This window comes from Pecten maximus, chromosome 12 (assembly GCF_902652985.1).
Source record: "Pecten maximus chromosome 12, xPecMax1.1, whole genome shotgun sequence".
NCBI lineage: Eukaryota > Metazoa > Mollusca > Bivalvia > Pectinida > Pectinidae > Pecten > Pecten maximus.
The window spans coordinates 3,918,524-3,944,003 of NC_047026.1; the positions used below are offsets into that span (position 1 = coordinate 3,918,524).

The 25,480-nt window shown below is 36.9% G+C and overlaps 2 protein-coding genes across 2 annotated transcripts; one reads left to right on the plus strand and one right to left on the minus strand.

The window, feature by feature from the left end:
* Positions 1-2,980: 2,980 nt before the first annotated feature.
* LOC117340050 (dihydropteridine reductase-like) lies at positions 2,981-14,340 on the minus strand. Its single transcript, XM_033901812.1, has 6 exons — positions 14,211-14,340; positions 11,667-11,856; positions 10,660-10,800; positions 9,707-9,815; positions 8,063-8,146; positions 2,981-6,621 (listed from the first exon to the last, which is right to left on the minus strand). The coding sequence occupies exons 1-6, from the start codon at positions 14,298-14,300 to the stop codon at positions 6,522-6,524; spliced, it is 714 nt and encodes a 237-aa protein (XP_033757703.1). The 5' UTR covers positions 14,301-14,340; the 3' UTR covers positions 2,981-6,521.
* Positions 14,341-14,558: 218 nt separating this feature from the next.
* Positions 14,559-25,307, plus strand: LOC117340051 (E3 ubiquitin-protein ligase KCMF1-like). Its single transcript, XM_033901813.1, is given in 8 exon segments — positions 14,559-14,739; positions 17,780-17,947; positions 18,899-18,940; positions 18,943-19,037; positions 20,057-20,158; positions 20,519-20,778; positions 22,366-22,524; positions 22,811-25,307. Coding segments are annotated over 8 exon segments (1,491 nt in total). The 5' UTR covers positions 14,559-14,723; the 3' UTR covers positions 23,460-25,307.
* Positions 25,308-25,480: the final 173 nt, after the last annotated feature.

Consider the following 25,480-nt stretch of genomic DNA (forward strand, 5'->3'; position numbering starts at 1 on the left):
ATCTGCATCAGAAGTGAAGCATAGTATGTGCCATTGACTGTTTGTCCATTTTGGAAATACTTTATTAGCACAATACCATCTGCATCCCAGAAAATCGAGGCCATAACCATCCCAGCTGATGGAATAGTATTTGCCTTCGATTCTTTGGCGGGGAGAGTGAGGATGCTTCCATCGTTTCGATTCTTGTTTGGCCTCTAGGGTAATTTCTGGACCCATGTTTCATTCAAAGTGGCAAATATCTGAAGAAAGTTGGCAGGATCTTCCTCAAAAAGGTTAAGATTAGCACGCGATAATGTGCGCCTGGTGTGCTTCTGATCAACTGTCAGAAGTCTTGGGACCCATCGGGCCGAAAGCTTTCTCATTGCAAGATCCTCGGTCAGAATGAAATGTACTCTTTCCTGTGAAATGCCAACTCTACTGGCTATGTATCTTTCTGTGACTCGCCTGTCAGTCATAACAATATCATGAACTTTATTGACCAATTCTGGGTTGCAACATTGACAGGCTCATCCTCAAGGCTCTGTCGGCCGCGCTTAAATTCCGCCACCCACCTTTTCACTGTAGCATATGAAGGGGCGTCTTTCTTTAGTGTTGCTACCATATCATTATGGATATCCTGAGGTGTTAAACCTTTTTATGCAATTATTGGATCGCTGCTCTTTCACAGATTTTGTCCATTTTGCAAAAGCCGCTTGTCTTGTTTAATTTAGAGTGCTACCTTGTCGATATAAACTAACCAAATGAGACCAGTCCTTAAGTGCACGGCCCTATATAGTCGGAGAATAGTAGGACTTAAAAAGAAGACCATTGAGTACCTCCTTCAATACGAGACTCACAACATATCAATCATCCCTCGTATATTAGATGGTATTACTTATGTATAATATGTTGAGAGCCTATATGAATTTGATTTGATTTGATTTTTATTGATTTTCATAAAAACTAACGAAAAACCAGTGGAGGCAATTCAACGTTCATGCAGTTGAGTGGTCACAATAATGTTGACAACATGAATAATTACAGTGACATCCAGAAATGTTCGAACTTCTACAAAATGTCCCCCGAATATATCTTTAACAAGTCTGTTTCGTCACCAATTTCTCTTAGTGAACCGGCAATGTGAAATTCCAGAAATGAAAACGCGGTTGCATCTATGAAAATCCAATGTCATGGTAATCTGGAGATTGTCAAAATCACAGGAATGTTTTCTTGGGCGGCACGTTTAATATTACCTTTCAATTATCATTCACTATGCGACTGAGTCATAACATCAATATTGGTACCTGGTACCGGCTTTACTAGAAATTACTGTGATACCAGGAACGGAGCAATGGGACTGCAAGTGATATTTTGTGTGGTTTCAAAACACATATGATCAGTTCAACGTGGAACATAACATCGCCGTTTGTAACGACTCTTTGGATTGGCTGATAATGGTGGCAAATTAATTTGTAGAGAAAAGATGCCATCAATAAAAGTGGATTTCAAGAGCATTGATAATAGTAAATTAAGGACTAGCTTGAATATATTTTATGTTACAGAATAGAATACAAAAAAATGTGTAATTAAACCACTTCCCCTCCTTCAGCAAATGGTGGGCTATTCAAATCGCCTTGCGTCCACGGTCCGTGGGTCATCCATCCGTCCGTAAACTTACTGAAGGGTTATTTTTCAAACTCAATGTTTATGTTCCCTTTTATCCGTAGTTGTGCCAATCTAATTTAGATTTTTTATTAGAAAACAAAAACAAAATGGCCGATAGGAAGCTATCTTTGATTTTGAGAATTGAAGTTCGCTATTGCTATTTCTTGAAAAAATTTTGAGGAATATTCCTCAAACTTCATGTGTGTAGATTCCACTTATTCCCAAGCTGTACCAATTAAGTTTAGATTTTTGATCAGAAAAACAAAATAGCCTACAGGCGACCATCTTGGATTTTGATATTTGAAGTTTGTTATCACTATTTCTTGAAAATTACTGGAGGGATATTCCTCAAACGCTATTAACTATCAAATCAGTGTTTGTCAGGTCCCGATTTTATTTAATGACATTAATTCTAATAATGCTTCTTTAAATTCTAATAATGCTTCCTTAAATTATATCAATGCTTCCTAAATTCTGTAAAACTTTCTAAACTTTGTATTCCTAGGAGAAATTGTAAGCAAAATCTTTATGGCTTTGGGCCTTTTGGTTATTGAGAAGTCACTTAAAGATTTTAATATATCTGACCCTTGTGGCTTTGGGAGCCCTTCATCCCAATATGCTGCAGGCACAATATCAGGACGCGATCCTATTGCTAATTGAGAAGTTGTTTAATGGGAAAGGTCCACTCCGGCTGGATGTCTGGATGACTGCCGATGCGCAACGGCATCAGCCCCATGGGCCTTAACGGTCATCTGACCTTAACAGACCCCAGTACTATTGTAGTATACATACTCAGTAGCAGTACAGTGGTACTGACAAAAATTGGGATTAAGCAACACTATATGCTGGCCATGGCAACCATCTTGGATTTTGGACAGACTCAAAAAAAAAATATAAAAAACACGTATTCAGGATCATCATTTAAGACAAGTTTGAGTTGAAACCAACTGGTGGAACTCAAGAAGAAGTTTGCAATGCGTTTTTCAAAGGGATTTGAGACCGTACTTAAAACACATGTCCAAGACCATCTCAGGATTATTCCACGCAACTTGAGCTGAATCCCACTGGTGGAACTTATGAAGTTTAAATCATGTTTTTCTTAAGATGGCAACTATGGCGCCATCTTTGATTTTGGAACTACCCAAAAAATAACAACTCTTGGTTCGGATCATCTCGGAATCATTTCAGGCAAGCTTGAGCTGAATCCCACATGTTCAACTTAGGAAGAATTTTGAAATGTGAAAAGTTTACGCATGGAATATGACGGACAATTAGGGATGGAGCAGAATGGCTGTAGGCCTTTGGGTCAGATGACATAACAACAGAAATGAGACAATTCGTGAAATTGACAACACTTTATTTGGAATGTATAGATTACATAATGTCTATATAATTTTTGTTACATAACAACAACCAGCATTTTATTAAATTGTTACAAAACCCAAATTCTGTTTACTACTAGGCACTAATCCTTCATTATTCTTGTGAAGTTTTCAAACAAACGCTTATTTTCAGAAGTAACCAACTGAATGTTGACAGATCATGAAACATAAACATTTTGATACTTAAAAAATTTCAACGAGAACGATGGAATTTTAGTGATAAGCTTCTTTGTACAACAAATTCAAAGGAATAAAATACTTTCTGTAAAGATACATAACCTGTATCATATCTTTTCTTTAATCTCAATATTTTGTCTTAAATATTTTTCTTCAAAAAGAAAAAAAATCAACAATATAATAAAATTGAGTCATTAAACAAAATGTGTATGGTATATTATATATACCAGTAAAATCTTTATGTAAATGCATTTGGCAATATATAATTTTTTGTATAAGATAAAATCATTTAAAAGAAATTTTCCTTTTTGCACCAAAGTCACGATTTCGATAATAATTATTATTTCCTGTGTTCTACTAAACGAGTACTAATGACTAGAAACCAGATTTAAAATCGAAGTTTTGTAATGTGGGAACGCATCCTATACAATAAACATCAAACAAATCCCATGGTACCCTTGTCTACACAGAGAAGATGTTTTATATAAAAACAAATTAGAAACCAGCAGAAAACAAAAATTGATAAAAGATTAAATAACTGACAACTTGACATAAAATTAATATTGTCTCTTTACCTAGAAACACTTTGTCATGGCTGTCATCTGCTCAAACTTGAAATTATAATGATTGTGGGAAAAAAATTCTTTTATCAGTGAACTCCACTTCTAAAATGTTCAGAGCTAACAAAATTAACAATTTTCATGGAACAGATTTGTATCTTTAAGTAATACTTTACAATGTCCCAAATAATTAACAAAAACAGTTAAATAATTATCTTAAAATGCTGTGGTATGCTACTGTATTGCCAGAGAGGACAAGGTAGATAACTCCGCATTTGGGGTTACCATGGTTACATACATACATAGACTAGACTTAACACACAGTTGAGCTGCCTTCCATACTGTAAGTGTAACAGTAATAATTACGCAACATGTCGGAGTAAGGAAAAACAAAAAATTATTCAGCAGCATGACAAAATTATATATGACAGATAAAACAGTTTAGAAAATACACAAAGAACTACTGTTACCTGTTTTATTTATTGAGGTAAAATATTAAAATGCAAGTTCCAGTTGACGGGCTATTTTTTGTATGAATTTGACACCGTCGTCCCAAGATACATCTGAATACCAATAATAATTAAATTTGGACGTAGATTTATGTAACAAACAATGTTATCCCACAACAAACTTGCATGATAGGAAGACAAAGTCAAATATTTGTGAATTAAGACGGTGTGCAAACTTACAGCCGTCCTGCAGTTGGGTGGAAGACACGGTTTCCCAGGTAGATGTAGTTCATTTTTCTGTGACAATGAAGCTATCATTCATTTTAAAGTATAAATCTGGTTTAAATGCTGAACACAATCTTAATAGCAAAACATTAAAAGCACTATTTAAGTTTAATTATCAAAGGGGCATTCCTTCGTTTCAATAAAGTTTAGGTCATCAAAATTAAACTTACTGGAAAATATATATTTTCCCCAAGTAGTAAAAGTTATAATCTTCACATTGATAAAGCAGTTTTACTCTAAAGATTAACCAAAGTTTTTGAGTAATAAGTCTTGAAAATTCTTAATTTGACCCGAAGTAACACTAATTACCGCAAAGACATACCGTATTTGTATTTTTCCCTGTACATTTCGGCGTTAATTTCATTACTTGTAGGCACAAACACTCATATAATCATCATTCGGACATAGATTTCATCAATAGGAATTGTGCATGTTTCTGATGTCTGAACGAAGGAATGTCCATTCAAGCACTTTTATCACATTTAATGAAGTAAACTATGTTACCTTGTAACTATTTTTCTTAAATAATGTTCATGACATTTAGAGATACCTGTATCACACTTTCAAGTATTTACATGGAAGTCCATCATTTTCTTTTGAGATTAAATATTCCACCAAATATAACTTATCTCAACTGTATGCTTACAAAAAAACAAAGGGTACTAACTAATATTATAACAGTTTCTCAGGAAAATTTTAACATGTGATATCAGTATTGGGGATAAATTCTCTGAAAATAAAAGTCTGGTTATTAAAGATAAGACTGTATGGTGTTTGTATTGGAAGATTATTGCATTTAGCAACATTTTCATGAGCTTCAAGAACATACATCTAATTAACCCAGAAAACAAATTTTGGTATGCTTTAATATTGGGGCAAGTGATAATTTTAGGTTAAATTCGGTAGCAGAAATATTATTATGTGCAGTACTTAGTGGTGAGAGTGTCTAGAAAACCAACACAGTACAGAATGAGGATTGATTAAGATCACTGTTAAATCTACCTAGTACGATATATACTACACACATCTGGAAATACTTATCCTCAACATATCTATCTCAAATCATCTACACCTTGTTCGTCACAGAAACAGCTTCAGGACTCCATTTTTACCACAAAATTCAACGCATTACACTACATTTCAAGTCTAGTATTATTTTTTTTTGTGTCAGGGCGAAAAAAAGGAAAGAAATACATGTATTATTAAGGAGATCTTTTCACGTCCACACTTTCATGGTGTGATTTTTTTTCTACAACACAAACATTTTTTTTCAACAACATGTATACAACCTATTTCTCTAAAAAAAAACAATGAAAGGCTACCTACAACTCCCACATAACACAACATTTATACAGACATGACCTACATTTACTCATTCAGCACTTTGGTTCTACAATTAATAGATACAAATATGGGACAATCTAATATTGTTTGATTAAATACCTGAACACTTCGTCCCAAACCGCATTCGATAATGGAAAAATTTATCAACCTACACCCATAGCTCTTAAATGTTGAACAGTTCATTGTAAACAAGATAACAATTTCAATAGATAAAAATACAGTGATTCTGAAACATTGTAATACTGTATGTAAATATGATTGTATAATTGGTATTCCATTGTTTCATTATTCTATTGTTACAGTATTCTATTGTAACAGTATTTCATCGTAAGAAATAACAGCATGATTTTCCTTTGTTTATAAAAAATACAATGATTCTGAAACATTGTAATACTGTATGCAAACATGATTTTGTAATTGGTATTCCATTGTTACAGTATTTCATTGTTACAGTATTACATTGTTACAGTATTTCATTGTAAGAAATAATAGTATGATTTTCCTCTGTTTATACAATGGGTATGGTTTTAATCTTCATCCTCAGCAACAATAGCAATATTTACATAAAGCCAAACTTGTGTACGTAACTGTTAGCTACGATCCGGACACCAGGGGAAATGGGGATAATACAGATGACAGACTATACATGGACATTGTTCGTTCGACTGTGTTGTCCGAGATCATGCTGGAGACACCTCGGTGACGTTATCTTTCGTGACCAGTTTCATCAAGCTTCCGTTGGCTGGTCTTTCACCGCCAGTCATCCATTTGTCAAAAAGCCTGACAAAAGAATTTGAAATAAAACTATATATACTGAAAATACTGACAGCAGTGTTCCAGCTAGGTCGGTTAGCAGGGCGCGGCGCCCTGCCCCTATTTCAAAGTTAGAAATGCGCCCCGCCCCTTTTCCTGTAGTACTGCCCTTTTTCTAAGTGTCATTGATGCTCATTTTGCCTCGTATACTCTAGATCCTATTTGCTGAAGCCATGCAATATACAGTCACTAATTGGCCACCTGTAACACTAGTCCCCTTACCTGTGTTAGACCCTTATCCACGGTACTGATGGACGCTGCCCGAGGCAGAGATCGGTCAGCTGGGGATCGAGCTGGTGTTTTAATAGATTCATTTAACCGTGACGAGTCGATAGGATCGGTTGGTAATCCAATTAAATCATAATCACGAAGGCTTTTTGAAGATGGACAAAGTAATGATAATGGATGGAAATGTAGTTTTACTTATGTAAACAACTTTTGACAAGACCGAAAAGAGCCGCACGTTTGTCGTAAAGTTATCCCATGAGGACGTGTGCATTGGCGATCGATCTATATATCTTTGAAATTTTCTTCACGTGACAACACGAAATCCTTCTGGTTTTAACCAAGCAACTTTTAGGTAAATGATCATGAGATCACTTTCCAGTGATTTTCCAGTGATCAAAATTAGCTTTCGGTTTATTTTATTTGATGAAGTTTGGCGGGACGCCGGAAATGGTTCGTTGTAAATGCAGATGTCGCAAATTCCTTGTTGGATTGACGGATTTCTATACAAAATGTTATTTTTCATAAATAAATAAAGGACATATAAAAATATCTGCTCATGTGAATAATGGTTGCAAAAGTTTAGTTTATATTGTGTTATTTTCGTATCTGAAATGCCGACTCTGCATTAACTGCGGGTCATGTGATATTTCTGCAACACGCGGGGACCATTTGTTTACGAGAGCAACGGAACAAATGTTTGATCAGAAACTTGCAAATCATGACCGGCCCTAATTTGTTTACCATTTCTTATAATTAATTCAAGAAAATGTTACCTGCCCTTTTCAAATCCTAGCTGGAACACTGACAGACATGTTGTAATTTCCTGTAAAATGTGTCATGTAAGATGCATATGTAGACACATGTATGTAACCCTGGTAAATACTAGCCGCAATATACTGCTCGGCTAGAGAGATCTTCTCTTTAGCTCGATCAGTTGAGCGTAAGACTAGTAAGCCAGAGGTCCCGGGTTTGATCCCTAGCGGAGGCATTGATATATAAATCTAATTCATCATGTGCTCACCAGAAACCAATCAATCCATAATGATTCGCAAAATTCCATTCTAGTAGAAGAGTTGTGGTTTAATGCTTTGTAACAATAATTTCAGATGTAGCAGACAACACTTGTCTTTGTTAACATAGAAAGTTAGTCATCACAAAAACATTTTAAGTAAGATCTTACCCTGCGACAAACTCCAATGGGGTCCAAGTGGAGAAGTCCGCCTCTGACATAAACTTACGGTTCATGGGAGTATCAAGAGTCATTCTGAAACATCAAACATTTAATACATCCAATATTGCTTCATTTTAAACATTATAAACAAGAGGCCCATGGGCCTTATGAGTCACTGGAGTTTTAATATCTTACAGTTTTGTTTGGTTTGGTTTATTTTGTTTAACGTCCTGTTAACAGCCAGGGTCATTTAAGGACGTGCCAGGTTTTGGAGGTGGAGGAAAGCCAGAGTACCCGGAGAAAAACCTGACAACTGCCCCACATATGTTTCAGTTGCCAATTTGACTCATTTTAGCTCCGCCAAAACAGCCACTGAAATTTAGTCAGGGCCAATATGTGCATACCAAAAAACTGCCATCTCATACTGATAACACTAACCAAGTTTTAAACATTTCCAATACAAAGCAACCCAAGGATGCAGCCAATGTAAAGGTTACCCTCACAGGGGGAAACATGAGACCCCTGGGTCATGAAATTCACAATTTTGATAAAGCACTTTCAGACCCTCCTATCTATGAAAAGTATTTGATTCTACCATATCTGGTATATGTGACAAAGTTTTGATAAGGTGAACCCATGTGCCAAGTATGAAGATCCTGTAACAAGTAATACATGTAGGAGATAGGACAAAGGTCAAAATGTAGGTCACAGTGACCTACTTTTGATAAATGACGCACCATCTCACCTAGGTGAATCCATGCCCCAAGTATGAAAATGTAGGAAATAGCACCCGGACAAGACAAAGTGTGGAAGGAAGGACAGATGGAAGGACGAAAGAAAGGATGGACACAATTCAAAACTATCGCCCTCCCCCCCCCCCCCCCCCCCTCCAGTTCCCAAAGGGGTTCATGGTATTACTCTCAAAGTTTGAAAAAAAAACAACAATACATTGTCCAGCAAGTTCCTGTCTAGCACAGATGGACAGACAGTGCTGGACAGACAGATGAGCAGATTGTAGTATACCAATTCCTTCACTACTTGAGTTATGATGTTAACTCTTTTCATACTTTGTGTTCTTTCCGGATTCTGTACCAGAAGTAGTTATTAGGCTCACCCAAGAAGTTTAAACAAAATGGCAGACTACATGGGCATTTTTGATGTTTTGTTTTTTTATACAGAAACACAAAGGTTAGTGTTATATTTGGACATTGAGAAATATTTAACTGTATTAGATCTAGATGTCTCATTGAACACTCTGAAACGTCCTAGACACTGATATTTAAAATGAAAATGTAGCAAGCTGCCATATTGTTTACATTAATAACCTATTGAGAAAATATCACCTATTAATCTAGTGGAAAAAAGTAACTTGAACGAAATAAACACGAAATTATCAACCAAAATGTTTGTTTTAAAAGTCTTAAACACCTTTTATATGTCATTGTATTGGATATTTGCATGTGTTGGGTGCTGTTTTTAACAAATCAACTTTTAAATAAGGTCAGCTTAGTCTGTCGCCTATAGTCGACAGAGGGTAAGAGGGAGCTTGGAATTATGTCGACTATAGTCGACAACGGGGAAGAGGGGGGGGGGCACATTTTTATGTCGACTATAGTCGACAACGGTACTGAAAGAGTTAAAGACTATACTTACGGCAGGACGGCGACAGTCAAGGAATTAGCTGGCATACCACTCTTATCACAGGCCAAACTTTTGACTAGCTGATGAACGGCAGCCTTGGCCATGCCATACCCAATCATTCCTGTAAAATCAAGCAAACATCTTGTACTTCTATAAATCTAGGTCTACTTTTCCCTTAATGAAAGAAATTAACTCTTATTTTGCTTTTTTTTTTTAACTTTTACATTGCTCTGCAAATTTCAGTGTTTTTTTTATCCTGCTCCTACCCCAAATTGATAAGTTAAAAGGGATCGGGTTTAATACACTGGATATGCACAGAGCTTATATATTTAGGCATTAATGAGATACATCACATGTAAAAATTCATCTTAGGACTGATGAACTATAGGACATTACATAAAACCATAGCAACCAGATATATATCACATCATAGGTTTTCTTTTGGTCACTATAGCAACATTTACGTATATGATATATTTGCCATTCCTCAAAACTATTATACCAATTTTAAGCTTAACTGGACAATATCTCAATTTCGGCTGATCAGAAGCCTCTGTTATGTTTCAACAGTAACGTTTCTGGAAACATATCCATTGATAAATTACACTACTTAACCAAGTTTGAACAAGGAATTAGGTCTGTTTCACTAAGTGGCTAGTACTTTAATGCATCTGCGACCTTTGACACCATGACCTCTGGAGTGTGTCAGAAGTGAAGCTTACATCCATCTCTACAATTTTCCAAGACAATTAGCCGAGGGAGACACAAGAACATGTCATGAATAACAAAGAAGATCCATTGAAATCCTGTTATAGGTGTTACAAAATTGTTACACTCTTACAATGGGTCTATAAATATTTTTTATTTATTTTAGTTTAATAAAAGTTTATAAAGTGTGGTTAGAGGCCAGAGAACCAGATATGTCCTAAGGGAGGTAACTCTTACAATGGGTCTGTAAAACTTACCTGGTGTACCCTCCAATGCGGGCATGGCCCCAGGCAGGGTCAGAACTCCACCTTCCTTCAAATGTTTGGCAGCAACGCCTCCCGATATAGCCGAGGTCCATACACTCTGTTTCCACATTGCATCAGCATTTTTTATGAAGGCTGAAATATTAATATATGTATATTATTAAGTTATAATAATTAATGGTCGGGTGGCACAGTGGTAAAACACTCGCCTTCCACCTAGACGGCTGGGGTTTAAAAAGGTTTAGGGTCACCTGCCGGAAGATGTTGTTATGACATCATCACATATTTGGACAGTACATGACATCACAACCAATTGTATTGAGGGGTCGCCTAGCTGCGAAAACACTTATACTTGTATGTACCATGGTTTCATTACTTGCGACACATTTAAACAATATTTCCTACATATCTATACCTTATACAAGAAGCATACACATGTATATAACACCCTCCCTGCCAAGGAGTTGAACAAACCTCATTGATATAAATTATGATTGCCACCTTCTAATTATTTGGTTGTAACTTGTAATCCATTATTGGCATTAAGGAGGAGTAGTGCTTTCAAGCTAATTTTTTTTCAGCTAAGTTTCCTTTACAGGTGCCGAACTCTCCATCCCCAGGGGTCGAACCAGTCTCATTTATATATAAATTATGACTGAGCTCCCTCAATGATGTTTCAGACCAAATTTGGTTGTAATTCATTAAGGCTTTAAGCATTAAGGAAGAGTATCATTTCAAAGGAAAATTTCATCCAAGTTCTCCTTTTCGGGCTTCTTTCCCCAGAGGTCGAACCAGCTTCTTGTATATAAATTGTGATTCCCCGTCCCAATTAATATATTGGACCAAATTTGGTTGAAATTCACGTTGACATTAAGGAAAAGTAGCATTTGAAAGTAAAAGTTTACGCACGGCTCACAGCAACAGACTGAAAATGATGGCTACATGTCATTCTGACCATTTGGGTCCGATGACCTAATAATGACAGATCTGATTGCCCTCACCTTTAGCAGCGGCGTTACCACCTGCCCAGCCACCAGCCACACAGAATACTCCGTCTAACTTGTTACCCTCCAGGAGCCTGTCCATTTCTCCCAATATCTGGGTCTCCTGGTCCGTCCATGAGTCCTTAGTATTCACCAGAATATTGGCATCAGCTTGTTCATTTGGTGTCAGATCAATTGATCCAACCCACTGCAAAATCAGAAAACATCAATTTTCGATAAAACCTTCAACTCCCAAAGCTAGAAATTCAACTTTAGATCTACCACATAAAACAAGACTTAGTAGAAGTGTAGCGGAAGCTGGACCGAGTCAATCGTCGGCGACCGGGTAGCTCAATCAGTAGAGCGTCTGGCTAGTGTTCGGAGGTCCCGAGTTTGAACCCCGGTCTGGCCGTGCATTTTGCCACTCCTATTACATTTGGGGCCTGTGACCAAACCTTGTTTCAAGTGAGGTAAATACTTGACAAGGAGATACCCGAACCTGGGTTGTGAGTTGTGAAGTCTACTGGGTCGAAGACTTAAAAAAATAGGAGGGAAGAGTGTAGCGGAACTAGACCGGGTCGATCATCAGCGACCAGGTAGCTCAATCGATAGAGCATCCGGCTAGTGTTCGGAGGTCCCGGGGTTCGAACCCCGGTCTGGCCGTGCATTTTCCCACTCCTATTACAGAAGCATTCTTGCTGATGACTGCTGATGTCTACTGCAGAATCTTAAGTGAATTTCACCGATAAAAAGCACAATCCACTCTTAATTGTCTGGTATGACAGGCTCCATTCAAAGATCAGCTCTACATAAGTAAAGACTGTTTGGTTATATACTATCGCCAACAATGTTTATTCGAAGACAGCCTCCTCTGTTTGGAAGATTTATTATTTAGTCACACTAAATTAACCAAAATTCACCAAAATATATTATTTACCAAAAGATGTTTACTGAAAGTGTTGGCTACTTAGAAACTTGATGTTGCTCAAACAAAAGTATTGTCTCGCAAATATTTGTCAACTCATAATGCAATAAACAATTAAAATATGTAAATTGTTGCTTTTTTGCTCGCACATAATAAATCATTAAGTACCTGATAATTTTGTCCAGCGTAAAGCAAGGGTTTATACGGACGGAATATAACACCGATTTGGGACTAAATAGGTACCGGTGTTTTGGTGTAAATAAATATTTCATTTATCCATATATATGTTAGGTAGGTGTTATGTCACGCCAGATTATAATGTGTTTACACCAAAATCTAAGCGACAATAACCGGTGTCAGAGAATTCCACGTTTTCATATAGCAGTGCTCGTTGGCCCTACACCAGTCATGGTGTCAGGGCCAGAGGTACTCCAATAATATTAGAGGTTTACACGACAGGAAACTTTTGACAGGCTGTCATGTAACCTCGAATCACTACCGCACGTAAAACCTGTTGCTGTGACCCACCTAATTAAAGTCGTTTAAAAGTTATCTTTACTCACATTTCATATGATCTAACTTACCTTATTCCATTTATCTATCATAAATACACAAAGTTACATAACGTGTGTCCATATCTATATCCAAGATCAGTGATTATTAGCCTCTTTTGTCGTTTAAGCGTATAGGTCCCATTTGTATATACCGCCATACTTGTTTTGATTGTGACCTCTCGAGGTTATTTCCGGTTTATCCAAATTTGGAGTTGAAATAGACGAAACAAACGAAACGCTGTGAAAATATTGCGTTACGCTTTCCGTTTTATTTGTATTCCGTATTTTATAATAACCGGAACAGCAAAGTTGTTTTAGTGACCCAATATTTGAACACAGTAGGTTGCAAGTGAATTATTGTGGATATAATTATATTTAAGAGGTGTCCATCAACAGTTTGTGCATAAATGGATTGATACTTCATCAACAAGTAAGCGTACACATATTTGCTAACATGAATTATCGTTTTAGATGGTTTATGACACTTTTTTTTGTCGCGCCCCAGAATCAGGGCGCTGGCAGCTACAAGAAAAACACGCTGAGGGGATATGAGGTCGCAATATCCACGAATGTAATCAGGTGGAATATGACCTCATATATGTATAGGAGTAGGCCAGAGGAAACTATATTTAAGCCATCAACAAAGATATAATTGGGCTATATTTAAGCCATCAACAAAGATATAATATTTTTTTCCTTTCACCCTCAAATCAGTGCGGAATTCGCATCGTTGGGGAAATAAGAGGTCGTAGTCGGCACAATAACCGTAATGTCTGAAAATAAATCGTCCGACCATGGGCCTCTTAATTATACTCCTACAACAATACTGTGGTCTATCTTTTACTATGGTCACTTGCAGTACACAAACGATATGTGCGCTGACCTGTTCCTTGGAAAAACATGCATATACCATTGTGTGAATATTTTATTTTAGGAATTTAGCACATGAATAAATTTATGATTTGGTGGGTCTCCTCGCCCATGACCTCCGATCCCGGTCCGACTGAACTCCAAAAAATAAGCGTGCAACTGATGCGTATACGTGCACAAAACTGCAATTGAAGTGATCGTTGAATAACTTACGTAGTTCTTAGCTTTGAAAAAAGAAACGCATGTCGAGCCAAGTGCTCCTTTCCCTCCATAGATCAAGACACGTCCCACTGTAGTTGCCATGCTTAACGTTGAAGAAATTGATGAGCTCGCTGTCGATCGGAAGCTTGAATGAGAATACAAGATACATGCGGTTGTAAACATTTTGAAGATACTAAAAAAATGACATAAACGAATATTTGATATCAAGAGTATTAGTGATATATTTTTATTTCATATGTTGTTAATTATAAACAAAATGAAAATATTAATGTAATATTTTAGACTGGTGCGCTAGATTATAATCACGTTCGCTGAAATTGTGAATCGAGAAATCGCGTGACGTCATCATGGACCCTATTTGCCAAGAATGTAACCTTGGAATGGAGTAGCGAAGTAGCGACAAATTGCGTTTTTCGGACATTTAGCTGGTCAAAACAATAATTATATAACAACATCCAGCCTCATAATCACGTTTCATTGTCATATTGAAACGCAGTCGCTGATATGTCGCGTCATGAAGGTAAGTAAGAGGTGTTATCAATCCAAAATGGCCTCCAATCGAACTATCAGTTTCTTCCGTAAAACGTCTCGTGTAGTGTGTGGTCGTTGCGATCGTAATGCGATAGTATGTCTGCTTACGTTAAGATGCAATACGTTCATTTATCTCATGCGAGAGTTTTTAAATGGACTGATTTGTAAAATGAAATCAAAAGTATGGGTTTACCTCGAGTAGACATCAATAACAATATTGCAATGTGTGATGTAATGAGATATGGAAAAACTGCTTCGTAATGAATGAGGAACACCGTACCAGCTTCCTCGTTCATCTGCACATCAGGAGCTGACACTAATTTCTGAAACTGTGACAATAGGCGTTTGTCGGTGAACACATTGATTGTTATTTCAACATGTTGGAGGCAATTATATATATATACAATTACAAGCTATTCATGAACTTTCATTAAAAAAAAATCCCTTAAAAGTGGGTACCGAGAGACATCAAGTGAGCCTTGTTGTAAAACTTCATTAATTTCTTTTTATATGTTCTAAACTTTTAATGTAGTGTATTTAAAATAACTGTAGCATGTGAGTCTTCTGTTATAATTCAATATACAAAAATAGGTTGTGATGTTAGAAAAAATGGTTTCAACCTAAATTAAAGCCTTGCTTATTGTGTTATCTTTGAATATACATTAAAAACCTAGGAAGGAAAATAAAAAATATATGATCAGTTGTTTTAGTGTAACTTGGTTGACAGTCCATGTGGTTAAGAGAGAAAAATGATTGTACCTGTTCAGTAACTCCTTTAAGTTGACATGGTCAGGTAATAAGTTGGAAGCATTTAATAACAAATGGTGTTATGCAACTGCTCCCTCTTATTTCTGAAGCAACAAACATTTTCTGCCATTTACTGAGAGGTAATAATAAATTTCAATTGTTTTAACCTGATTCCATTTTGGGCTTTTACTGGAAAATTACACAATATTTTTCGTTTTTCAATCGAGATCTGAATGTGGAAAAGCTTAATTTCTGATGCTTTTGCAATTGGTACAAAATGCTGTGGATTTAGTAAGGGGTTTGTTAAATGTTATTGGGTGATCCTGTTAAAATAATTCAATCTAATTAGAACTTAGGGCTGTACCTGAGTACCCAATTGCAAATACAGGTTGGGGTTGATGAGATCTATAGCTAGAACCAGGATTAAAAATGTGTTCCTGGGTACCATACACGTGTTCAGGTACTCATAATTAGCCCTAATAAATAAAAGCAGATATATTAGTTCTGTTACTTCGAACACTTGCACAACTATATTATCTTGTGTTCTTATATTTAATAGTGTTTTCCTGATCAAGAGCGACATCATTGTCAGACAACTTTTGCCATATTTTGTTGTGTATTTGTCAATGTTGAATATATAGTGAGGGGATTCTTATCATTGAGAAGACTTGTTATTAGTCCCTACTGGTGAAACTGGGGGGATTATAGGTTTCCTCTCCATCCATCTTATACTCATATACCTAATTATGCCAAAGCTTGTCAGCACTCTCAGGGCATCCATTAACCCGAGACCTGGGGTCAATGATGCAGCAAAATTTAATTTGACACTTGATTTTTGCATGCCATGTCACTGTGTCAATCTGACGCTTCAAAATTTTGACTTGCACTACTGATGTATCAGTCATATGTGTTGTCCAATATACAGACTCAACAAACGGTATATTAGCTATATATAGCTATGGTCAGTGACATTAATTAATTAAAAGTCTTCATGATCAGTCAACTGTGACAAAGTCCGACTGTCGCCAAATTGATCACAGGTGAAGTCTCTAATGATCAACATTTATCTGTAGTGAAGTTATGTTATTTGCAACGTAGATTTTTCATGAGATGTTATTAGAGCTGAAACGAATAGATTTTGGTATTCGAATATTCGTTTGGTATATTCGAATAGAGGATATGAAAGATAGCAGCACTGTACCTTATTTACGATGTCATGTCAGAAAAATGTTTACATCTTTTCATTCACACGTTTTGGAACCTATTCATGTCAAAAGAGTTGTATATACATGTATTTTTATGTTAAACTGAATGCTGGATTGGAACGAAAATCTGACGTTTGAACACGTTTTCAATGAGTTTGGCCAGGAGATGATTTGCTATGTTGGATGTATAGTACCTTTGTACGTTAAAACCCCTAAATATAGCTTACATTCTGCTTAAGAATTATTGGAATTTAGCTGGAAATGCTCCCAAACTCAAATGGAACGTTTGTACATGTTTCAGATCAAAGGACTAGGGGAAGTAAATATCGTACCGAATATTCGAATACCATTCCACTATTCGAATATTCGGGGAATTGGTATTCATTCTCGAACATTCGTTTCAGCTCTAGATGTTATACAAACCCAAAATTAACAACATTTGCTAATAAATCAGCATATTTTTAGTGATTTAAGAATGTTGGCATAGAACTGCAGTCAGTCTCTCACAAAAATCGGCACTTTGCTGTTTGCAGCGTCCATGATTGTTGTGATGAGTCTTCTAAAATTCTAAATATATCAGTATACATTTGAAAACGATTCATCATTGAGATTGACTGTCAAATTTTTGTGCATCTTATATTTTGACTCTCAGGATTTTGATTTGACTCAGGATTTTACAGCTGAGTCACTGACTCTTGAGATTTTAATTCTACTAGATGCCCTGCCTCTAGCGGCTTCATTCCTTCAGGGATTTCGCTAAAGCTTCACACGATGCAATGACAAAGGACCAATTTTATTCAAACTTCACAAAATGATAAATGACCATAATATCTTGTAACAAGTTCGGAGTTTTTGGGTCAAGATCAATGTTACGTTGCTTTAGAGGAGCTAGCTAGGCCAGTAGGGGACAGGAATATATTGCTTTTAAATAACAATACCCAGTATGATTATTAGATTTAGATATAAGGAAATATGCTGAAACTTTAATATCATTATTTAGTATGTTATTTCCTAAGTGGGATCCATACATAACTTAACCACATATTATATATATGTATGTTGTCTCTGATTTTACAGGGGTCAGCTGCGATTCATGTCTGAAAGGAAACTTTCGAGGGAAACGTTACAAGTGCCTGGTTTGTTATGACTATGACCTCTGTGCGACTTGTTATGAGGCGGGGGCCACCACGACACGGCACACTGCTGACCACTCCATGCAATGCATTCTTACCAGGAACGACTTCGGTAAGTCTGTGTTTTTCAGTTTTGATTCTTTTGTTTGATAATTGTGCACTGAAGTATGACAGTGACCTTTAAATGTTAATAGAAGGCAGGTGTCAATTTATATTAAGAAGTAATATCAAGCATTTCTGTATCCACCACATCAAAGATCTACTAAAACAGGGCTCCATTAAGTCATTTCTATATATAGTACCATGACTAACCATAGACTTTATACCCTAATAAAGCACTAAAAAATTTTCTTCTTTTATGGAGGAGGGAGTCTCGATCTGTTTGGTCCACCTTGTGCAGTTTACTTTCTTTCCCAATTCACCGTCCCCTCCCTATCATGATTTCCCATTGGTAAAAGGGATTCCAACGTTATGGCTTATAAAGAAAAGATGTTGAATTGAGAGAAAGGTCCAAAATAGAATAAGGGAATGCTGTTTTAGTGGCCACAGTGGCCGAGTGGTTAATGTGTCCCGACACTATCACTAGCCCTCCACCTCTGGGTTGCGAGTTCGAAACCTACATGGGGCAGTTGCCAGGTACAGACCGTAGGCTGGTGGTTTTTCACCCCGGGAACTCCGGCTTTCCTCCACCTCCAAAACCTGGTACATCCTTAAATGACCCTGGCTGTTAATAGGACGTAAAACAAAAACAAACAAATGCTGAAATATCTAAGTGAGTAATGGGGAATCTCTTGCCATACTGTTTGAATAAATATTCATCAAATGCTTGTTTTTGTACTGTTCTTGTTGGCAAATGATTGTTTTTGTACTGTTCTTGTTGGCAATGGCAGCCTTCATCCCTTTTACTGTAACACTCCTGTGATTCAACATCAGTGTGATATGACTTATCTCATAGATTACATTTATTGTTTTGTAAACAGATTTACTTCATGGAAGTAAGACTTGAATCTTTAACCATCAAAAACATTGCATTATTTAACCAGTCATGTGATTTTCGTTACAGATTTATTTTATGGAGGAGAGGCTCTGACGGCAGAGCAAACACAGGCTTTACTTGCCCTTACTGCGGTAAAATGGGATTCACAGAGGCTACCTTGCAGGAGCATGTTACCTCGGATCATTCTGACGCTTCCACTGAAGTTGTAAGTATTTACTGTGAAACCTGTCTTAGCGACCCTTTGTATTCACATAGACTTAGGTGATCGAGACTATCCTATAAAAGGGGAATTCCCCTAGACTGTTTCAGAAATTATCATGCTACTGACTGACATCCCCAGACAACAACACTACTGTACATAATGATAACAAATCATTGAATATGACAATTGTTTATTTGATAAAACTTCCATATCATTTGAACGATACATAGATAAGTTATTTCTTGGTTTGATATTGTATTGCTGGCAATATCCCATGTGCTACAGTTGTAAATATTTATCTAGATTTATCATCATTTCTAGCTCAAGTAAATTTTTGTTCAGAACCTAACAATTTAATCACAGGTTTAATGAGAGATTTTTTCTTTTTTCCTTGGGCACGGTATGTTCACCGCATGAGAAAGAGCTTTCATATTTGGCATGTGTGTTCCTTGTCAAAAACTTTATATTGATACAATGTTTGCAGACTTACTTTTTAAAAAACCTAATTCTGAATTTAAACCCACACAGCAAACTTTGTTGTTTTCTTCTGACAACTTTTGTTTAGCTTTTTATATAGATTTGTCTTATAAATATATAATTAACTAATAATGATGCCACTAGCTGCTATGGGCTATTCCAGTGAAATATCTACCCCACCCCAGGACTGCAGGTTTTGTTAAGGCGTATATATATATACGTATACGTACCACCCATCAAATTTATTTAGTAAATTACAAAGAGGTAATTGGAGGGAAATCCAACCATGGATAGGAGTGATTTATTTTGGAGTCCTGGGGTCAGCTAGATATTTTAATGGAATAGCCCTAATGTATTATTTATTTCCTAAATCTTTAAACATTTAACTGTCAAATGCAACATGAGAAAGGTTTTCAGGCAATAAATATTATTTTCTTCACACAATAATATAAAACAGGAAGTAGATTTGCCATCCCAGGATAAAGAAAGGATATCCTGTAACACAATGTAGATTATTTTTATCAATTTATTTATTTCTCAAACAGGTATGTCCAATATGTGCTGCTCTGCCTGGAGGCGATCCAAACTACGTCACTGATGACTTTGCAGAACATTTGACGTTACAGCACAGAATCCCAAGAGAATTTATATCCTTTCACTAAAATTTATGTGATCAATTTTGCTGTGATATTCAGAAAATATACTCTAACCTTGGTAGACCCAGCGTACAACATCAGTCAATATGATAGATAATGAGCGAAAGTGTCATCAAAATAAAAGATTAATTTTACATAGAACCAGTAAAGTTCACCAGTGTTGGGTGTCAAGATCCCTTTGGTATACAAAACAACAGCTATGGGATGTGAATTTTGTTTGTTTATATTATCATGATCAAAGCTAAAGGCTATAATTGGAAATACATTGAAATATTTTCCAATAGATAACATTCTGAAAGATAATGTTTAGTGTCAATATTTGTGGTAATAAAATCCTTAACATCTGTGCACGATGAACCTGTTGGTATTCGACATGTGCGGAGAATTCCTCACCCTGGACGCGGTGTAGGAGGAAACCGGTCTAGAAGAGCAAATATGCACTTTTCTTCTGGGGGAACTTCATTGACTGGGCTCTCCCCAGGAGGACGGGAAACGATGGACCCTATCGCAGAACTATTGTCTCAGCTGTCGAGTGTGAGGAGTCGTGCGGCTGCGGCCCAGAGTGTGTCATCACAGCTACAGCAGCTGGAGATGCAGTTACAGTCAACCAGGTAACAACTGGGGGGTCCTCTAATTGAGATTATTAACCAGGTAACAACTGGGGGTCCTCTAAATGGGAGAATTATTAGTATTGGAAGGTTCTCATTGTGAGAAAAAAACACCCAACATCCCATCCCAAATATACCAGAGTAAAAAAATTATAGTTTTCCCAAATATTTACAGTATCATTAATTTAATAACATTTTGCACATGTGCCACCTTAGATAACCTAATATCATTATGACAAATGAGCCATGGTATTCAGCAAGCTTTGTTATGGCCGAGTTGTTAAGGTGTCCCAATCACTAGCCCTCCACCTCTGGGTTGCGAATTCGAAACCTACGTGGGGCAGTTGTCAGGTACTGACTGTAGGCCTGGTGGTTTTTCTCCGGGTACTCCGGCTTTCCTCCACCTCCAAAACTTGGCACGTCTTAGATGACCTTGGCTGTTAATAGGATGTTAAACAAAAACAAACCAAAATTTGTTAGGGCTTTTCCATTAAAATATCTTCCTGACCCCAGCACTCCACAATAAATCACTTCTATCCATGGTTGGATTGCCTTCCTATTTCTTCTATGTAATTTATTAAATTAATTCTATGGGTGGTACCCCTTAACAAACCTGGAGTCTTGGGATGGGGTAGATGTTTTACTGGAACAGACTTAGTATTCAATAGTTATTAGTCCCCTGCCTGGCAGGTGTGATGTGAAAATTGTACCTAATGCCCCCATTACATGATCATTAGAGGGGACTAAATTAAGGATCTTATCTGTTCCTTCTTTCTAAATACTTTCCTCTTCATTGTTTTTGCCTTGACACTGCCTCACTTTTGGCCTTTAGTTGGGCGTTTGTGCCTGTGAGGAAGGCTTTGGGTTCTGTCCACTGGCCAATGTTAAGTTTTTTGCTCCAGTTTTAGTGCTCATCATATTAGGAGTGGGACGACTGGTTTGCCCATTGTTGACCACCTGGCCCAAAGGGCCCGTGAGCTTATGCCATGGTGTGTCCGTCCGTCGTCTGTCTACATTTGCTTTAAATCATTACTAGTTATAAAACAATGGATGTATTTTAACCAAATTTGGTCAGAACAATCCTTGAGGGAAGAGGAACAGGTTTTGCATTAATGATGATTCTGACCCCCAAGGGGCTAGAGAGGAATGGGCCCAATAGGGGAAATGGAGGTAATTTCTTTAAATCGCTACTAGTCTTAAAGTTATTGATTAATTTGAACCCAATGCAGTCAGAAACATTCTTAGGGGAAGGGGAACAGATTTGTGTAAATGGTGACACTGATCCTCATGGGGCCAGAGGGGCGGGGCCCAATAGGGGGAAAAAAGAGAGAAATTCCTTTAAATCACTACTAATCAAAAAGTTATGGATGGATATGAAAAATATTTGTAATGTAACTGATTACAAATATTTTTTACCCTTTCCAGGTGAGCAATGCAGGCCCTCTGGGCCTCTTGTTAGTATATTGTCAGTCCTGCTGGGTATCTTAGGCAGTACATTAATTGGGCAGTGCTGATTGAAGGATGAAATTTGAGCATTTTCTCTGAATGGGTTTTTATTTGATTTCATGCATTTAATCAATCAATTTTCAGACAACAACTGGAGCGTTTGCCAAACAGACGTACAATGGAATCGGGAAAATCCAACATTACCAATTCTTCAACTACTGGCATCAGCACAGACCTGCAGAGTCAAGGGGGCAGTACCAATCAAACGACTGTCAACACTGACTCGCCATACTTATTAGCCAGGTAATGTCGGAGATATAGGCTCACGAGGGACAAACATTATCTTAACACAAGAATGGTACATAGTTTGAAAATAGCTAGAAGATATATAGAAATATCAGATCAGAATTGGGCCTAAGTTTCATTTGAATTGAATTTTAATATGACGTTGAACACAGTACTTGTATTAATGTTTTTAGCTCACCATGCCATGATGCCATAGTTGGAAGATGCAGCAAAAAAGGTAGAAAAATAATTATGTAACTTAAAATAGTTTTGATACTGTTTTAATGCTGTGTTTCTGTTGTAGGTGCCTCGACTCCTCTGTGACGGAGTCGGAACAGAGTATATTTGAGGAGAGAGAGGATCGTGGTGCGTTTGTACAGGAACTGTTATTATCCACATTGACAGAACAGTTACACTTAGAACAGGACTTGGATGCATTAATAGGTGGTGATAGTTCAAATGATTCTGTCAAACGGAGTAACAAATTGCCAACGGCCACGTCAAACGAAGTTGATCAGCATCCTAGCACAAGTCCTTCACATCAACAACAAAACACAAATAGCCTGGGCAAGGACCCTGGTACTGCTGCTAAGTCTTTGTTACCAGAGAGAGGCAACCAGCTGTCACCAACACAGAAACAGCATGCCGGCGGCGGTGGAGGCACGGTGGTCACTCTTTCTCGACAAAGTCAGGGTCACTCGTTTCAGGGTGTTACCCTTCGACAAAATCATGGATCCATGTCCAGTGGGAGTCAAGTTTATAATTCGCTTCCAGGCTCAAATGCTTTGGCGGGGGCTGGGATCGGCGCTGGAAACCTTCACCCCTTACCTGGAAGGCCTGGGTCAGGGGGCAGAGACAGAGACGGTCGTGTGAATCCGGCCGCAGCAAAAAAGAATATGTACAAACAGTTACCTACATCTCAAGCTTCTGATCGTGAGCCCCCACCCCACTAAGGCTGCACATCTGCGAGTTGAGAGGATTATGAAAACGATACAGATACTTTGCTTCTTTATTCAGAATATCTTCATTTGAACCGAGTGTCCGATGAAGTTGGATAATTATTATTACATAGTTATTGTTGAGGCTATATTTATTGCTTACAATAGCAACAGAAGTTGCTGCATTATGTACTAGTAATTCGACTGGTTTTATTTTCAATTTTTTTTTTTTTTTTCCAATAAATAAAAACAAAAGCGACATGTTTTCATTGATGCTACGGCATTGTGTAGTTCCTACGTATAGCGTGAGAGAGGGATTCAAATCACATGCCAAATATGTGCTGGTGTGTGCCGTTACCACTTCCATGTCCGTGTTTAATCGTATTGTGATGTTATAATCCTTGGGTCACAACATAATGTCATATAGATGTGCACGTTGGTATATACGGACGTAAAATCTGCATCCGAAGTCATTCTTCTGATGTCGTTCATAATTCTTTTTAATATCATATTTAAGAATTGCCACTTGTATGAAGAAATACCATTTTATCATAAAATCGTGGTGATATTAACATATTGTTGATGGAAGATCAGAAAGTAATTCAGAAAGGAATAAAGTGTTTGGAATTCAGATACTAACACTTGAGAATCGATGACCACATGAAGTAGATATGAAGGATTTTTGGCGTTTGCAGGATAGCTTTACTTTGTTACGCTTATATCTGAATAGTAGGTGAATTCACAATTTATTGTGAAGCATTTGTGTATGTTCAATCAAACTTTGGAAGATATTTTTTATAACTTAACTGAGCAATACAAGAATAATGGAAAGCAAAACTATCCTGGTTCATGCTGAAATATGCCTTGCATCATTTGAGTTCCAAAATTAACAAAAAAAAATTGCATGAAACTTTATGTAAAGAGTCCTTCAGTGTGCGGTATACCAGAGACTCTGATCTCTGCTTATAAGCCATCAGTCCAGTTTGTGAATATTATCAATGATACATTTTCTGTGATATTAGCCTATGCTGTTTGTGTGTAAGTGAAATATGTTGTATGTCGATACCAAATCAAATTTTACCAGTGTCACGAGCTAGGTGTATGCTGTTCTTATATGGTGAGGTATTGTTCCAATATTGATAAATACAAACTTCCTAGAGTTGAGAAGGGCCTCCAGTTCTACGAGTGCGAATCAGTGTAAATCTTTCAGTGCTAACACCTCAGTATTAACTAATACATGTATGTGGATAGCTTGAGATCAAAATCACATTCAATTTTAATTTCCCTGGGATGTTTTTTTCTTTCCTATATGAATTTTTTTTTTTTAGTTCACATATATATACTGTATATGTATACATGTGTACATAAAAACTTAACTGATTGATATATTTTAATACTAGCTAAAGGCATGAAACCGTTTCATATTTTAATTCCACTTACCAGAACACTTGGAAATTAATAGCAAATGAGGAGGTGAGCTCATTGTATGTAGTCCGCGTATTTTGCCGTTAATAGTGAAAGAGGGATATGCTTATAGAATATACAGGGTTTGAACTGTGCTGATGTGGCGAGATTTGATGTTCAAGAGAATTACACTGTACTGGTGTGAGTGATAGGTACATTTACTGATAACAATGTACTTATGCCTAATTATCATGGTATGTACAGATGTTGATTGGGAAAGCAAGTGCTCGAGTATAATATTCATCGCCGATCTGTAGGCCCAGAGCGCTACACTACCATTAGGGATAAAGGTTATTTAGTGTGTCGGTAGAAGATGAGAGCACTTATAATGTTTATCTGAAAAAACTTCTGATTTATGTTTAAATTAATGTATAAATCAATAAATGTTTAAGAAAAACATGGTCTCTTGTTGATTTAATCAGGGCTGTTCCAAAATTATGGGGGGGGGGGGAGATTTTGTCAGAGACCCCACCAACCATGATCAAATACATTTGTGTATTAAAACATTTAGAAACAGGAAATCTAGAAAATGGGTCTTTACCCCCACCACTCATCAAATTTTAATAAAAGTG

What these genes read in the sequence shown, in the direction of transcription:
- LOC117340050 (XM_033901812.1), bottom strand. Translation starts at nt 14,300, where the DNA reads ATGGCAACTACAGTGGGACGTGTCTTGATCTATGGAGGGAAAGGAGCA. An exon ending in CGCATTGGAGGGTACACCAG is followed by an intron (nt 9,816 to 10,659) that starts GTAAGTTTTACA and finishes TTGATTTTACAG; the next exon opens with GAATGATTGGGTATGGCATG. An exon ending in CCATTGGAGTTTGTCGCAGG is followed by an intron (nt 6,622 to 8,062) that starts GTAAGATCTTAC and finishes TTCTTTTGTCAG; the next exon opens with GCTTTTTGACAAATGGATGA.